At 42.2% G+C, this 16,828-nt stretch overlaps 1 protein-coding gene across 2 annotated transcripts in view; it reads right to left on the bottom strand.

The window, feature by feature from the left end:
- Shisa9 (shisa family member 9) overlaps positions 1-16,828 on the bottom strand; it is a 300,023-nt gene that overhangs the window by 14,371 nt on the left and 268,824 nt on the right. Inside the window, exons 3-4 of one of the 2 annotated variants that reach the window (XM_021185450.2) lie at positions 11,428-11,583; positions 3,175-3,222 (exon numbers count right to left, since the gene is read on the bottom strand). In XM_021185450.2, the coding sequence (XP_021041109.1) occupies positions 3,175-3,222; positions 11,428-11,583 (204 nt within the window). The remainder of the gene's footprint in view (positions 1-3,174; positions 3,223-11,427; positions 11,584-16,828) is intronic. The other variant, XM_021185451.2, reaches the window with a different exon arrangement.

Raw genomic sequence — 16,828 nt, 5'->3', positions numbered from 1 at the left:
CACCAAGCCCTGTGCTAAGACTCCTACTCACCTGGCCTCATACATTTACTCCCACCAATCCCATGCACAATGGCTACTCTGATTGCCTCCAGTTTAGCAATGGAAGAAACAGGAGTTCAGAGCACTTGGGTGGCTTGAGTAAGAACACAAAGGCAAACAACTAAGCAGTCAGAACAAGTGAGCAACAGCAGCTTCCTTCAAATCAGGTGCTCGTGCAGCCCTGGAAGAGCCACATTCACTGTAGAGAACCGTTTTCCAAAAGCTGGCTTCAAACTTGATTGTGAGATCGAAGCAGTATCTTCCTTTTGTGGTCTTTTTACAAATGCAGCTGGAATTCCCAGGGTTCGGCGTGAGTGGTGCAACATCAGTGACTACTTTGGGTGATGTCCATGTGTTGAGGTTTGGTCTGTTGCTATGTATCATACTGCTAAATCCTGTACAGAAGGTCTAGGTCTACAAGTGAAGGTGCACATCCGTAGGGATTTTGTCATCACATGTCTATAGGACTTTGTCACCACGGTTACACTTTCTTACCCAAGCTCTCTGGGCAGGATCCACCTCCTACCCTCTTCACCATATTCTCCCTTGTTCTAAAGGTGGGCTCCCAACAGCTTCCAAACAACTGGCTGTTAAGATGTCAACTGCTCTGCCTTAAAATAAAAAAAAATCTCATGTCAAAGGTGTTTAGGAAATAATGAGTTAAAGTTTAACAGCTTTTCATTGGCACAAAATAAAATTCTCCAGGGCCTCAGGTTTTTTTTTCTCACTTGATGATAATAATAGCAAAATAATGCCAGTAATCACCTGCAGACACTTACCACTTTCTATTTGCTGGGGCTATGACATGTGTTTAAAGCATTATTCCACTTCTGCAGCCATCTAGGAAGTATCTGGTATGATTATCTCCATTTTGCAGGTCAGAAAGTCAGGGTTTAGAGTTTATAACCATGCTACTTGAATGTACCTGATGAATCTCATTTCAAAAACTAAGCAGGGTCAGGTCTGGTTAGTACCCGGATGGAAGAAAATACAGACTAAGGAGTTGAATGTCTGGCTGAAGGCACCAAGAATAGCAAGTCAGGGGCAGAACTGGGACTCAGGTATGTCTGAGTCTAAGCTCAACACCCTCAGCTTGCTTCTTCCTTATTAGAAGGTGATGTGACAGTGTAAACCTCCAGCCTTATTTCATGTTTCCTCTATAAGCTGAATGGATGACATTTGAGAAAGACCCATGACCTCAAAGGAACTTGGACTTGACCTTCTTTTCCTCCTCACCATAAGAGACAAAATAAATAAAGGTGCACTTAGCAGAACAGATTGGGGAGGGGCTCTAGTTTAAGCAGAAGCAGCTTTCCAGCCTTTCCTTTTGACATGGCCTGAAATATTGGCCATCTCACCACAGGAGGTTGACAAGGGCCAGGATGCAGACTGCTTCTCCAGGGCTGTCACAGAACCCTAATAGCTTTGTTTTCAAAGGGAGTTGGGTATGTCTCTCAAATTAGTTAGATATGTCATGTTCCAAATTGTTTGCATTTCTAAAAATGGGATTTGACATGTGGACAATTATTATCTAATGCAAGGCCCAAAAATCTGTCTCTCTCAAGTCAACAACCTGGTAGTCAGGGGATTCTTATTAAACACGATCCCATTTCCCAGTATGGGACTATTGTGTCCACACCTTCCAACCCAAATTGGTTTTGAGCTCTGGAGCCTTTGTCTGATTTCTTCTTCATCTCTTTCTGAAGCCTTGGGAAGATGCTCAGTGTACTTATTCAAGGATATTAGTCCTCCAGCAAGATGCCCCTCTGGCAGTGTGGGGAAATATCCGGAGCAGCAGAGCAGCAGCCCAGCATTTATCATCAATTCAACTCCTGGAGCTCTATCCAAGGCCAAGTCAATCAGGAGCTCCTGAACAAGTGAGTGTTCACATGCCTCTCATGATAAAAACAAAACCAAACATCTGCCTGGTGGTCCTTATTCCCATCATAGCTACTTGCTCATAACTCCTGCAGCTTCCCCAATATCCCTCCACTCTGATCTCTTCCCTTTATCCAGTTGAAGACCATCTGCCTTCAAGAACATCCTAGTTGTTGTCCCCAGCTCCAGTCCAACTTTCTGTAGTCTAGTTCCTGTTGAAAAAAGTCACAATGATCTTTGAAGAAGGCAAAAGTGATATTCAAGTCCTTGTCTAGAATTTGTATTGTTCATCTCCTACTCTTGTTCTGTTTAGGGTCTTTAAAGAGCTCTACCTCCATCTCCTTGAGTCAGCTGCTCCATTCCTATTCTGGGGATCCAGCCATGTAGAAGGAATGAAGAACAAGGAGAGCAATGCCCATGGTTGGTTCTAAAAACAGCTTTTCCCATCCTCCACCCTCTGGGAAACAAGTTCTCCATAGAATCAGAGGGACATACTCTCAAATTACACTTCTACCTTTAGTGACTGAATTTCTTTAGGTGAATGTGACTCTTCCTCACTCGGACATCCATGACCTAGTTCTGAATGGGTATGACAATCTTCAGCAGTGTTTGGAGAATTATGCAACTCAGTAAGTGTGAAGGACTTACTCTGGCACATAGTAGGGAATTAATACATTAATTAAATTTAATAACTTGACCTAGTCACCCAATTAGTTCATTCAAATACTCAACTCAAAATTTTTCTTAGTCCCACTGATCACTCTGCTAAGAAAGTTAAAAAAAGTTCTGTTCCCTGAAGTCTAATTCCTCGGACATACTGTCAACAACATGGCTGTGCTTATAAGAACCAAACATATCCCGTGCACCACTAGTGACTCTTCCAGAATTAATCTGTCCTGTGATTTGTTTTGGCTACTCTGCTTATGTAGTTCTCTTTGGGGAATTTGCTTTTCCTGGGACATTTCTAATAGAGGCATTTCCTTAAAGCAACTAATAATGGGAGACGAGCAAAGGAGCAACACATTGGCCAGAAACAGCCCTAAGCATGGACACTGCGCCCAAGTGCATGCACATGTGCACACACACACACTACAAAACACACCTTAGCGCTGGAGAGTGCACAGACTTATAGGTACCGGTCAGAGTAGACACACATATGACTGGATCACATACAAACATTGGGACTCTGTCCCTTTGTTATATAATGTTGAGTTTGACAACACCTGGACAAAAGAGCCAGAAAAAGGAATACGGTACCTTTTGGTGACTTAAGCGTTGCCACTGCCCAGTCACCATCAGAATTTCCTAAAAAATAACAATTGAGAGATGCTGATCTGGTTGCCAGGAAACCCATGTTTGTGGTACCCTCATACCCAGGTTGTTCTTGTTGCTTCAGCTGCAGCCTCCAAGTAATCTGGCCTCAGGGGACCCAGGGAACAAGAAAAGGAGCCAGTGTGGCCTCCCACTAAGTATGCACCTGTTTTGACAAGACCTAACAGGATATCAAGAGAAGTACCCTAATCATGCCAAGGCTATAGCAGTAGAGCAAGGATCATCAAACTGAAGTCTGGATATAAGTTTCAATTCACTGCAAAAGATAAGACATTTTGGTTTACAGAAGGCTGGTTTTACAACTATGTACACAAGATGTCTAGAGATGGAATTTGCTTCCCGTTTGCTATAGACATTCTTCTGAAAGAGGTTACATCATTGTAATCCGAGATTGGAGCATGCTCACCTGCCCGTAGTTTTAAAAGCTCCATTGGGTACAACTTGCCTTACCACAGTGCCTAACTGTAAAAGATATTGCTGAAAGTGAGTGAATTCGCCCTTCTCCAAAGCCACTCTTTCCTAAGTAGGAAAATCCCACCCCCAAAAGCTACAGTGACCATACTTGTTAGCTGAGAATCCTGAATGATAATACATTGCTCTACAGAACAGCTATGTGGCTGGAATTTGAGTTATAAAAAAAGGTAGTCCAAATCTAATTGCCTTCCAGATGTATCCAGTAGCCCCTTGGGGGAGTAGTCTCATATTATTAACAGTCTCAAGTAATTTCTCATTAAATAAACAAATATGAGAAGAGCTCAGAGTGCACCCCACTCCTTCGTTACTGGTGTTCTCTAAGACTGAGTTTAAAGTTTAAAGAACAACCTCTGCCTATGAAGACTTTATCCCATTGGCTGGAGGCCTGACCAATCAGTGAGTGCTCCTAGCTCTTCTGTTCTTTCCTAGGAACCCACTTGGGCAGACTGGGTTGGAACTCTTTCTGCACGATTTCCAGAGACCTAACAGGCTGCCAACTGAGAGGAGATTTGGAGAACAGCCTGTGACCACAATGATTATAGAGCACAGATCTGGCCATTTAAACATTTCCGGTTGGCTTCCCAGGCATGCCAAGGGACTTTGAAATTACCATGTGCCCCCTGGGGATCTGAGTTCTACACCCTTATCACTCAAACAGAGAGGTGCTTGGTGTGACAGGACAGGAATTTAGAGCTCAGCAGGTCCTGCCTGTAGTGCTTGGCCATGTTCTCCCCTCTCACTTGGAGTCATCTCTAGAGAGTCATAGGACCCCAGATCTTCCTTTGCCCATGGACAACAGCAGACCAATCCCCAAGTCACAGTCTCCAGAAGAGTCATCCTCCCCTGAATGAAATTTCTCAGTTTGCCTTACAGGCAGGATCCAGTCTTTGACACCTTTGTCCTAGCTTCCAAGTAGGGTGGGCCTGACAGGGCAGTAACAAAGTCTCTTCTATGAAGCAATTGACCATTAATAAGATAAGTGAGCTACCAAGAGAGTACTAAAGTCCTCACTATACTTGGCATGAGCTGACATGAGGGGGCTGACTATTTGGGGATGAAAAAAATGCTCATTTAAAGGGGATGGACCTTTTTAGACAGAACAAGAGCTGTAGGATGGAAAGGGGAACAAGGAAAGGTCAAGTATCTTGACCTATTTACTACCTTTACTGGGAATTGTAAAATCAGGAGCTGTGTGTTCTTGAAAATGTATCTCATAGTATATTTCAAATATATTATACCTCAGTTATACTCAGCATCATGGGAAAGCTTTTACCTTCAGAGGAAAAACAACTGATGTCTTGTTGAACCTTGCCTCAGAGACAGAAGTGAGGAGTAAAGAATAGACCTCACAGAAGGAGGAAGCAAAGTTGGCAATGGGCCCCCAGGAGGGAGTGTAGGGAATGGTCCTCAACAGCTCTTCTTTTACCTAGTGGTATACTTGGATTGTTAGAAGTAGCTCAGAAAAAGTACCATTTCGTGCAAACAACAGGATTTCCAAGTCAAGCAATCTTGAATGTGAACTCAGTTAACCATGCTATGCCTTGGCTTCTCCATCAATCTACAGTATTATAGATACAGTACAGTAGGTCCAGTGCCTCCCAAGGACACGTGCTGCTGTGGAGGTCAGTGGTATTAGCCTCAGCTAATAGCCAGCTTTTAAAAAAATAAATAAACTGGCTGAAATCAGTTCACGGCTGGGGGCCTCATGTTTTTCCTTGGTCTTTGGCACAATGTAGCCACAGAGAGGATGAGGAGGGATTCCTGAGCTGTTTTTGATATTTTACATTTTTATTAGAAGATGTAACATATTCCGAGAAAAGATCACCTGTCAAGTGGCAAAAGGGAAATATTTTTCTTAACATAGAACTAATTATTTGGTTAAGATGAAGGTATGCAGCATTGCATGGTCATGCTGGTGAATTCCTTCTTTCTTAGACTGGGTGCCCAAGACTAAACTGAACCAAATAAAGGGCCTGTGGACTCCTGCAGACACTTACAGAGTCTAGGAGTTCAACTTTGGAAACCTATGACTACTGGATCAGGACAGATGGTAGATAAATGCTGACAGCAGGTGACTTCCTGTGTGTCATGTGCATTGGGGATTACATAATAAGATGGAGTTTCCCCTGACAAAGACATAGGAGCCCTCCCTCTCTGAAGCACCGGGTGATCTTTAAGGACACTTCTGCCTTGCTCAAATTGTCCTATGAAGAGACACATCTGTCCTCACCCTGCACTTGCCAGCACCCAGCACATGGGTCATGGAAGGGTAATAGTAACGATGTCAACCTATAGGGAACATCTCTCAGCATCCACCTCCATTGGGAATATCTCCAAACTGTTTAAACCCATATTACAGTCTCAGTGAAAACGGTCAGGTGTGTGGTGCAGGCTCTTTGGTGGATGGGTAAGTGGCCCACATCTGGATAAGTGGCTTGGGCTGGCTCTGCTGATTCTTAGGGGGGTCACAGAAAAGTAATGTGTTTTTTGTTTCCTTACTCATTTGTTTTTAACCAGGCCCATGAAGTAAGAAACGGATGTCAAGAATACAGATTCTGCTCTCTCTGTCAACTGGGACTTCACATCCTGGTGTGTCTGGGAGTCGAGAAGAAAGTTATGACTGGTAGAGAGTTCTTCTGGAAGGGGACTGTAATGGGCTGAAGTGCTTACTACATGTGGAGAACTTTTCACCAGGCTGGATCACTGCCTCCATCTAAACATTCACTGTATGTGGTTGTGATCCTGCTGTACAGGAGAACTCGAGGCCCAGTGAAGCCTGGGGTCTGAATGGACTCAGTAAAGTTTGACTCGGGACATACTACTCAGTCCTGACCAAGTTTAGTTTCATGTACATTCTTCTTCATTCTTGCTAGTCACCCCAAGTTCTGCCTTGACATGATGTCTATCACATGTCAATTCACTGCCTTTACAAAGGGCACAGGTGGTTCAAAATGCCCCATACAGTGCTGGGTACTGGAGAGACAATGCGGATAGAGCTGGCCAGGTCCTTGCCTCAATGTCTCCTATAGTCAAGGGACAACAAACTTAGTACTGGGAGAACAAACAAACGAATGAATGAATGAATGAATGAATGATATCTCACCTCAGCATACTTTCCCCCACAGAGTCCTGTGTGGCTCAGCTCCTGACATTTCCCTCTTGTGTGCTAGTCTTTTGCCAATAGCTGAGCCGTAAGTCTCCTGGGAACAGACATCATTCTACAATCGCTTGCCTGGCATGCCCAGGTGGCATGTGCCAAGACTCTAAAGTCCTTAAGAAGAAAGTTCTCTAAGCATGAATGGAGTGGTTTCAATGAAGCAGCAAAAGTAGAATGAGAGACAAAGGAAGGCAGGGTTGAGGATCAAAATCAGGAATAAAAGGGCTTATAACCCTTCATTCAAATCTGGCCTTACATAGCACTGGCAGTGAATGAACAGGGTGTTTAAAGCCCTACAGTTGTTATGATAACTAGATGAGGTGGGATGATTTCCTATGACAATTTAAAATTGGAATGGTATTAGGGGATCGTCCACTCTGTTTCTTCGTTTGTCAGATAACGTAGAAGTCTAGGCATTTTGATGGCTGCTCAGTGGCATGCAGCTAAGGGCAGGCAGAGCTCAGACTAGGCTGGAGCTTCTGAGAAGCACCTGATGTCTTAGATAGTAAAGCCTTAAAAGTAGATTTATTTCCTAGGGAGTGTTTTGAAGTTGGCAGTTAGCAGTAGAGGCTGGCTAGGCTTCTCGTATCCACTGGATTGAGAGATTTTACACAGGGAGTCTGGCCCTCGGAGGCTGCAGAGCTTTCCATGGCAAACCACTTTTAAACAGCCTTGCTCCTGGGTGGTAATGATCCTCTAATGAAATGCATTTCCTGTTCACACCAGTTTGCATTACACCTTAATAAAGAACCCTTGAAAGAACATTTATTATAGGATTTGAGTTCACTGATGCAGGCTGATGTTAGAGTCCTGGGGAGTCACTGGGTCAGGCAATTCCTCAGCTACAAACTCCTCCACTAAGAGAAGAACCAGCTCACCCACCTGCCAGTTAAAGCCCAAGAACTCTACAGCTATCAATGCAGCCAGAAAAAGAGGACCCTGTTAGCCACTTACTAGATTGGGGCAAAATCTCAAGAGAGATTCTTCCACCTGCTACAAGATACAAAGATGATTCCTTAAAATCCAGCTCGTCTTTGATTCTTGTCAGAGGTAAGCTTATTCATTCAAGCAACAAATATTCCAGAAGTTCCTGGTTGCAGAAGAAATGGTTACATAAGAAATGCCAAACCCATTTTCATATTGCAAATTTCATTCCAAATGCTCTGCAGACATTTCTTGTCTACAGCAACCCTGAAGAAATCCTGGGAAGGATCAAGGAGCTGTGTTGGAACATTCATCTATTATTTACACGCAGAGCTACTGAGGATCTGGTGGGGGAGAGCTCTAAGTTAAAGAAATGAGCTGCATGGGATAATATGACCAGTTCTCAAAGAAATAAAACACATCTGAGCTGATTACTCTTAATGCCAAAACAAGAATCACATATAACATCAGATGTTATTTGTCTCTGAGCCGCAGCATTCAGAAAGGGAGGTGGGGTCAGAAGAGTGTTTTCAGGTTGCCACAGCTGTGTGAGCAGTGAGTCTTACCTGCTCTCCTGGGTAGCAGTACCCCTCCCTTCCTTGTAATACGGGATGCTTGAGATACACATGTTATGCAAGAATACAGTGTGAAATCAAGAAATTTGATAGCTACAGAAATAAGACCTTACGTTTTCTAGGGGTCGGGGAGGAAAATAAATAGATTAGGAGACAAAGGTAATAGAAAAGGAAAGTTTACCAGGCTGAAGATGTAGAAAAGCCTGTGTCTTTATTAAACATGTGACCTTGGTACTATACACTTAGTTCTAATTATTCTATCCTGAAGGCCAAAGGAATTGGAGAACAGGAGCTCTCAGATTTCTGGTACAAACACTAATTACTTAGCCTGTTTCTGTCCCAGTGTGAGGTCCCAATACACTTGTTTTATGAATATTTTTATCAGCATAAACCTTAGATACCACAAACATCAGAGCTACGTCCCAGTGTCCGTACCTTGGTTCTGGGGTTAGGGTATTTCATAGTGAAATCTGCAAAGAGTATCTATTATCTCATCTCTACTGAGGGGCTGGAAGACAAGAAGATGAAAAATTGATCAGAAAAGACAGTGTATCTGTGGCATCCTCTACCTGAACGACATTTCCTGGAACCAAAACTATGTAAGAATAAATGAATAAGTCTTGTAAATAGCCAGAAGGGCAGAAAGACCTCCACCAATAAATCCAGTGGAATTCCATCCAAGGGAAGTTGTTACATGACAAAGACTCCTGGTAGTCAATTCTTTTTTGTGAAAGAGAAGAGTTCTCCATAAGGAGAATATTTAAAGATAATGACGTGGACCTCTCAAGGGGACCCAAGCTGAGACTGAGATAAGATAGAACCACAAGATGAGTCAGCTGGGCTGCTCACAAGACAGTGGGACTCTGGAAAAGAAGGATGACATGAATGGTGGGACTTTGCTTTTTTCACTTGAAAGACCTCTGTATGCCCATTTTATAAAATGGAAAACTGGGGACAACTGAGGGTTAGGTAACTGCACAGAGTCAGGCAGAAGCTGTGGCAGAGCCAGGATTTGAGTTCATATCTGTCTGATTTTTATCAGTTGATCAGAAGATAAACTTAGAGAAGTGGCAGATGACATGGTGGAAAAGCAAGCTTAAAAACTTCTCCTCAAGATAAGGACAAGAAAATAGAACTCACAGGACATAGCAAGAAGGAAACAAATTTCCCATGTCTAGAGTGAGCAAGAATATGGAAAACAGGAGCAGGATTTGGGAGAGGGTGTTAAGAGCAAGCAGTTGAGAAGGGATGCAGTTCTCCTGAGTGTCAAGCTTATGGCATAGTCTAAACCAGTAGTCCTCAGCTGGGGCTTCACATTATAAAGATCCACATGTTTATTTTACATAAATGGGTGTTCAGTCATTCCTGGTGCTTGTGGAGGTCATCCCCTGGAAATGGAGTTACAGATGGTTATGTGGCACCATGTTGGTGCTGGTAATCAAATCAGGGTCCTCTGGAAGAGCAGCTAGTACTTTTAAGCAGAGAGCCATCTCTCCAGTCCTATTTATTTTATCAAGTGTCCATAAGCATGTGATGAATTACATTCTTAACCTCCTCAGTTAGAATCTCCAAGATGGCCTGTGGCCTCGGTGCTGCTTACCACATCAGGTGATTCTGATACTCTGCATCCGTCATTGAGAACCTGAGTTGTCATAACCAGGCACTAGTCAGGAACTGACAACTTTGCTCTGGATGAATCTTCATCCAGTAGAATGTGTCTGAGAGCAAATTGCCATGCTCTTGTGGAAGAGACTGGGGAGACATGGGAGGGAGATTGGTATTGGGTGACAGAAGCACCTGGTCAGTTCTCCACTCTGTTACTGCTGCTGTTGGATCTGTAGAATCACCTCTCAATTCCTTATTCTAATTATCGAGCTACTGAGTTCTCTTCCATGAGTCACTAAGACAATATGCATAAGAAGTCAAACATAATGTTGTACACTCTACGGTAAGAACAAAATTTATAATAGCTCTGCAGTCTACTGTCTAGACCATCCTTTCCCAGGAAATGCTATCCTCTGAAGGAGAGAAACTACCTAGGCTAAGCTTGTGCACTAGCCATAAGCTTATTAGAGATGGCAGAGGATGCATAGGTGATGGGGAGTATCTTGTTAAAAGTCAAGGTATTTCTAAGACTCATCATATACTGGATTCTACATCTGAGGCTCTTAAGGATTGCCTGGAAAACTGCGGACTTGTAAATAGCCAGAAGGGCAGAAACCATAAGGAAACCACTGGAGTATCCAGGTCTTTCTCCCCTGGAAAGAGTTCTCACTAAATAGGTGCCCCAGGTGATCAACCTGCACCATACAGCAAGACAGGACTTAATTAGGTTCAAGGAAATAGCTGTGGGAGTCCTGATTATAGATAGATAGATAGATAGATAGATAGATAGATAGATAGATAGATGATAGATAGATAGATAGATAGATAGATAGATAGATAGATAGATGATAGATAGATAGATAGATAGATAGATAGATAATTGATAGATAGATAGATAGATAGATAGATGATAGATAGATAGATAGATAGATGATAGATAGATAGATAGATAGATAGATAGATAGATAGATAGATAGATAGATGATAGATAGATAGATAGATAGATAGATGATAGATAGATAGATAGAAAAATGATAGATGATGCATAGATACAGATGATAGATGACAGATTCATAAATACATATATGTACATAGATATAGATTGATGATGATAGATAGGCAAATAGATAAATAATTCATAAATAGGCACATATATGTAGAAATAGATAGGTAGGTAGGCAGACACATATATACATGCATTATAGATTTCTACATGCATAGACATATACATAGATTCATACATAAATTGGTTCATAGACATACACACACATATATATGATAAACAGATAATAAATAAAACAATAAATGATAAGCAGATAGATGATAGATAAGTAAAGAAATAGGTATAATAAAGAAATAAAAATAAAAGGAAAAAACTTCATAGGGAAAGGCTGAATAAAGGAGAGAGGAGAAAGAAAACAGATTCATATAGAATCCCCTTACCTACTGCCTTTAAGGAGGCATACTTGTTGAGCTCTTTGCCTGGAGGCTGCTGTTCATATGGATTAGAAATCTGACCCAGGTTGGGGTATGAATGTGGGTGTCCCATCTGCTGGAGCAGAGGAGAAGTGGGCACTGCGTTGTTCATCTGAGTGGTATCTGAAAATGAATAGAAAAAATGGTCGTGAAAAAAAAGCAAGACCTTCCAACCACCCCACCATCATCTTATACCTCCATCCTAAAACTCTTCCCACACTGTGCTCATGAGTGACCAAGCATCAGATAGAACGATAATGTGTCAAGTTCCCATCACTGTGCAGGACCTTGTGCATCAAAACAGTATGTGGGGGCAGTAGAGAAATGGCCCAGCGGTTAACACCCCATTAGGCTGTTGTAGAAAACTCAGAACCCATACCATCTATACTCATGGTAAGACTCAGAACCTAGGCTTTTAGCTCAGCCACCTTGGCCATAGTTGCATAGTTTCAAATAACCAGCTGGTTCTGGGCAAAGCCATGGCCTGAGATAAGCTCCTTTGAATCTCAGCACCCATATTTAGCAGCTTACAAATAACTGTAATTCCAGCTCCAGGGGCATTCAATGTCTCTGGCCTACCTGGGAACTTTAACTAATATGCACACACCCACACACAGACATACACAGGGACCCAGGATTAGAATTAAAAGAAATATTTTAAAATAACAAAATTTGTGACCTGGAAAAGTAGCTGAGTGGCATCAGTTCAATTCTCAGCACCCATGTCAAGAAGGCGGGAATCATCTAAATTTGCTTTGTGCTAGGTTCACTCCTGCAGGTATAGTGGGCTGAGCAGACTACAATGACCAAAAGCTCATGTGGCCTCTCTGTTCCCAGCACCTTTGCCATCGCTGGTGACCTACAGTCCTCTTAATGTTTGTCAGCTTCTTGGCAAAAGGTTAGGCTCTAAGAGCTCTTCTGAGTCCTACTTCTTTGAATGTTACTGAAGTTAAACATCTTGCTACCCAAATTTTGTTTGTTCTTAAATCTGTGAGCACGATGTTGGGTGTCACCTCTCTGTTCTCCACCTTATTCCTTTGAGACAAGGTCTCTCATTGAATGAGATGTTTAGTTTTGTTGCCAGGCTGGCTGGCAAGCTCCCAGGGTCTTCCTGTCTAGGGTTAGTAGTACATGGGTAGCTGAAAATTATAGTACATGTATATGCAAAGCATACAATGACATGTCATGTGACCAAACCTACAGAAATATGTAATTGCCAGAATGTATAGATTTTTGCTCACAAATGCTTTTTGCACTAGTCTATTGTAGTTTGTTTTTTACTGTAAAGTGGAAAAATGAACTACTATATGGGAATTCATTTTTAAAAATTACATATGCATTTTGTGCATCGGTTATACATGCATATGGTAGAAACTCGTGCAACTCTTAGGAGGAAAAAAAAAAGGTTTCAAAGTAAATCCACACGACCTGTCTAGGGAGTTTCCAGAGACTGCATAGGAAGCATGAGAGGCAGTACAAACAGTATAGTGTTTATCTTACAAAAGAAAATGTGCCTATTTCTGCACACCAAGGTTTGCATAAGCTAAACAAAAGATTATAAAGCACATGCTGAATATTGGCTATGCGTGGGGACAAAATACCATGGGAAGGGAATTTCCAGAAGGTTCATTGTATAGATGCATTCTGAGATGAGATCTGAAGGAAAAATAGAATATCAGTCAGGTGTGGCCAATGAGGGATGCACTAGAGACATGTTATGGGCTGAGGAAAGAGCTGGTAGGTTGCCACCGGAGGAAAGTGATAGGTTCAGGTTCAAACTCAGTGCCTGGAAAGTGGTCCCTGGTCTCTAGGCACGCATGGCTGAAAAGTACAGTATAGAGAAAGCAGAACAGGATGAGGCAGCAGAGACTGACAGAGCCTAGACGGCTAGTTCAAAGACCCCACCTTGACAACAATGAAATGGGGTCCAGAAGACAAAGACGGTCAATCCAGAAGAGCCAATTAGGACCCAGACTCAACCAGGGAGTCTGGTAGGATGTCTCCAGCTTCAAAGAGCACCTATGTTCATCAACATGCACGCTGCTAGACGCTGGAGCTATGTCATGAGATCCCATTAGCCTGCATTCACACTCACTTCCCAGCTTCTGTAACCCTTAGTTGCTGACAGCCCATACAGCTGTTAGTATGCAGAGCCTTGCTCTCAGCTGATGGAGACACCATGCTGGGCTTTCTGCATTTCACACATCTCTTCTTCAACACCTGGCTGCTCTACAACCAGTGCCTCACTGACATTAAGGCACTAAGTGCAGGCACTTTCTTCAAGGTGGAGTGACTATGGAGAGATCAGTGGGTGCTTCAGAGCTCACCCTGGATTGGGACAGTTTTCCCAATCAAAGCCAAAAGTTTGGGCTTTGCAAGCCTCTGTTGTCATGATAGGGTGACACTAGACTGGGCATGATACAGAGAACTATGTATGTCTATTTTGTAAAATTTTATTTTCAAAACCAGGTGACACCAATTTTGGCTCAAGGGCTTTTGTTTGGTCACCCCTGTCTATACTTCCACTAACATCTTCATCCTTGTATGGCCATTTTATATTCCCTTTGTGTGTGTGTGTACATGACAATTCTCTTGCCCCCTGGCTTGATAACAGCTGCTGTAGAAACTCAAAGATAGAGACCCGGGAGAGGGGCAAGGGAGAACTTGGTTAACAGGTACAAAGCCAAAGTTTTATAATGGATAGAACTTAGTCCTTTTATAATCCTTGTCTCACAGTAGGGTGACTATTAACAACAATGCATTGTCTAGCTACAAAATGTAAATAAAATGATTTCTCATGTTCTCATCACAAAGATATGATAAATTGTTTGAGGTTACAAATATGTTGATCACCATAATTTAATCATTACATGTATCCAGGTACCACACCCCTAGGTATGTAAAATCATTATGTTTTAATTAAAAATAAGATGAAATAAAGCTTTAAAGATTGAATGGTTAATTTTAAAAAGCCCAAGAACATTAGTAAACTAATTAACTAATGATTCCATGCCAAGGCTTTTTGTCCCACCAGGAAGAGATCTCAACCACTAGCTTGTTTAGTTACAACTGACAGCCTCCAAGTCAGTTCCCCCAGGGTGAAACTGGCCCTTCATTCTCTTTGTCCCTATGCCTTGGACCCTCACCACTATACTCAAATCCTATTTCTCAGATCACCAAGGAAATGCTAACCATTTCATTAAAAGAGGGGAAAGCCTTGGAGAGATGTTGCTCACAGGACATATTGGAACAGATTTTATATTATTAAACAAAATACTTAACATTCCATTACAGAGTCCTTACTTTTAAAGTATTTCTGCAAAGTTTCATGCTACCTCAAGGGCATCAAATGGTTATTGAGCATAATAAGTAAGTATGACAGAGAGGACCCACCAAAATGAATCTTCTCAAAAGAAAAAATGAAGCTGCCCCAAGTCACGCTCCTGCTTCACATTTAGAAGCACATGAAGTGACTTGCTGGCAGACTTACATAGCTATTCTGTGCTAGCTTCCAGGCATGCGATATTCAGAAATATTAAAATTCCCACCCTCAAGGAAATGATCAAGAACTGTTAGACACTTGTGTAGCTGGGCTTTGAAGCATTATTTTTGTTTTCGTAGACAAAACGAGAGGTTAGACTTCATAGCCTGTTGCTCGGTTTAAATCCTCCCTGACAATGTACTCAGCAAGGGAGACACAAAATAGGCAGAGGAGAGGAAAGCCCAGATTGGTATGTAAGGAAAACAGAACAATCAGGATTGCAAGCTGGTACAACCACTCTGGAAATCAGTTTGGTGGTTCCTCAGAAAATTGGACATAGTACTACCTGAGGGACCAACTATACCACTCCTGGTCATATACCCAGAAGATGCTCCAACATGTAATAAGGACACATGCTCCACTATGTTCATAGTGGCCTTATTTATAATAGCCAGGAGCTGGAAAGAACACAGATGTCCTTTAACAGAGGAATAGATACAGAAAATGTGGTACATTTATTTACACAATGGAGTATTATGCAGCTATTAAAAATGATGAATTCAGGAAATTTTTAGGCAAATGGATAGAACTAGAAAATATCATCCTGAGTGAGGTAACCCAATCGCAAAAGAACACACATGGTATGCACCCACTGCTAAGTGGATATTATCCCCAAAGCTCCAAATAACCAGGATACAATTCACAGACCACATGAAGGTTGAGAAGAAGGAAGACCAAAGTGTGGTTGCTTCAGTCCTTCTTAGCAGGGGGAACAAAATACTCACAGAAGCAAATATGGAGATAAAGTGTTGAGCAAAGACTGAAGAAAAGGCCACCCAGAGACTGTCCCACCTGGGTATTCATCCCATATACAGTTACCAACCCAGACACTATTGTGAATGCCAAGAAGTGCATGCTGAAAGGAGCCTGATATGGCTGTCCCCTGAGAGGTTCTGTCAGAGCCTTACAAATACAGAGGCAGATATTCATAGCCAACCATTGGACTGAGCATGGGGTCCCCAGTAGAAGAGTTAGAGAAAGGATTGAAGGAGTTGAAGGGGCTTGCAACCCCATAGGAAGAACATCAATATCAACCAAACAGACCCCCCCCCCCAGAGCTCCCAGGAACTAAGCAATCATCAATGGAATACACATGGCTCCAGCTGCATATGTAGCAGAAGATGGCCTTGTCATGCATCAGTGGAAGGAAAGGTCCTTGGTCCTATGATGGCTCTATAGATGCCCCAGTGTAGGATAATCAAGGTCAGGGAGGTGGGAGTGGGTGGGTGGGTGGGTGGAGGAACACCCTCAGAAGCAGGGGGAGGGTTGATGTAATAGGGTATTTCCAGGAGGGAAGGAAACCGGGAAAGGGGATAACATTTGAAATGTAAATAAAGAAACTAACAATTTTTTAAAAAAGGACAACCAGTGTGAATGAAGAATACAAAGCAGGTGAGATTTAGGTTATACTCTGAAATGCTGTGATCAAGATAAGAAAAGAAATATAAATGTTTGACTGTATTATCTATGGTTGTGTGTGTAAATACACACACATATCTAAATATCTAAATATCTATACTAAATGCATATGGCTATAGAGAAATCCACTGACACTAGCAATGTCTTTCTCTTGGAAGAGTGATTTTCCTTCTAGATACACCTCAATTCAAGAGAGATCTCATGTGCCTGCATAGAAACTCTCTACCCAACATAAAAAAGTAGCCCACGTGCTTATAATTTTACAGTTCATTACAGCCTCCAGAGCTTTTGCTGTTCTGTGATGCTAGCCACGCTCCATCAACAAACTCCATTATCATGCAAGAAGCTACTGACATCCTGCACTTTTCTTCTAAGACAGAAAGGGGCCTCGTGTATCTGACAATCATT

This window comes from Mus caroli, unplaced genomic scaffold (assembly GCF_978045245.1).
Source record: "Mus caroli unplaced genomic scaffold, Mus_caroli_1 scaffold_17, whole genome shotgun sequence".
Classification (NCBI taxonomy): domain Eukaryota; kingdom Metazoa; phylum Chordata; class Mammalia; order Rodentia; family Muridae; genus Mus; species Mus caroli.
Note: the sequence above shows the minus strand (reverse complement) of the source record. Positions and strands in the feature narration are given on the sequence as shown.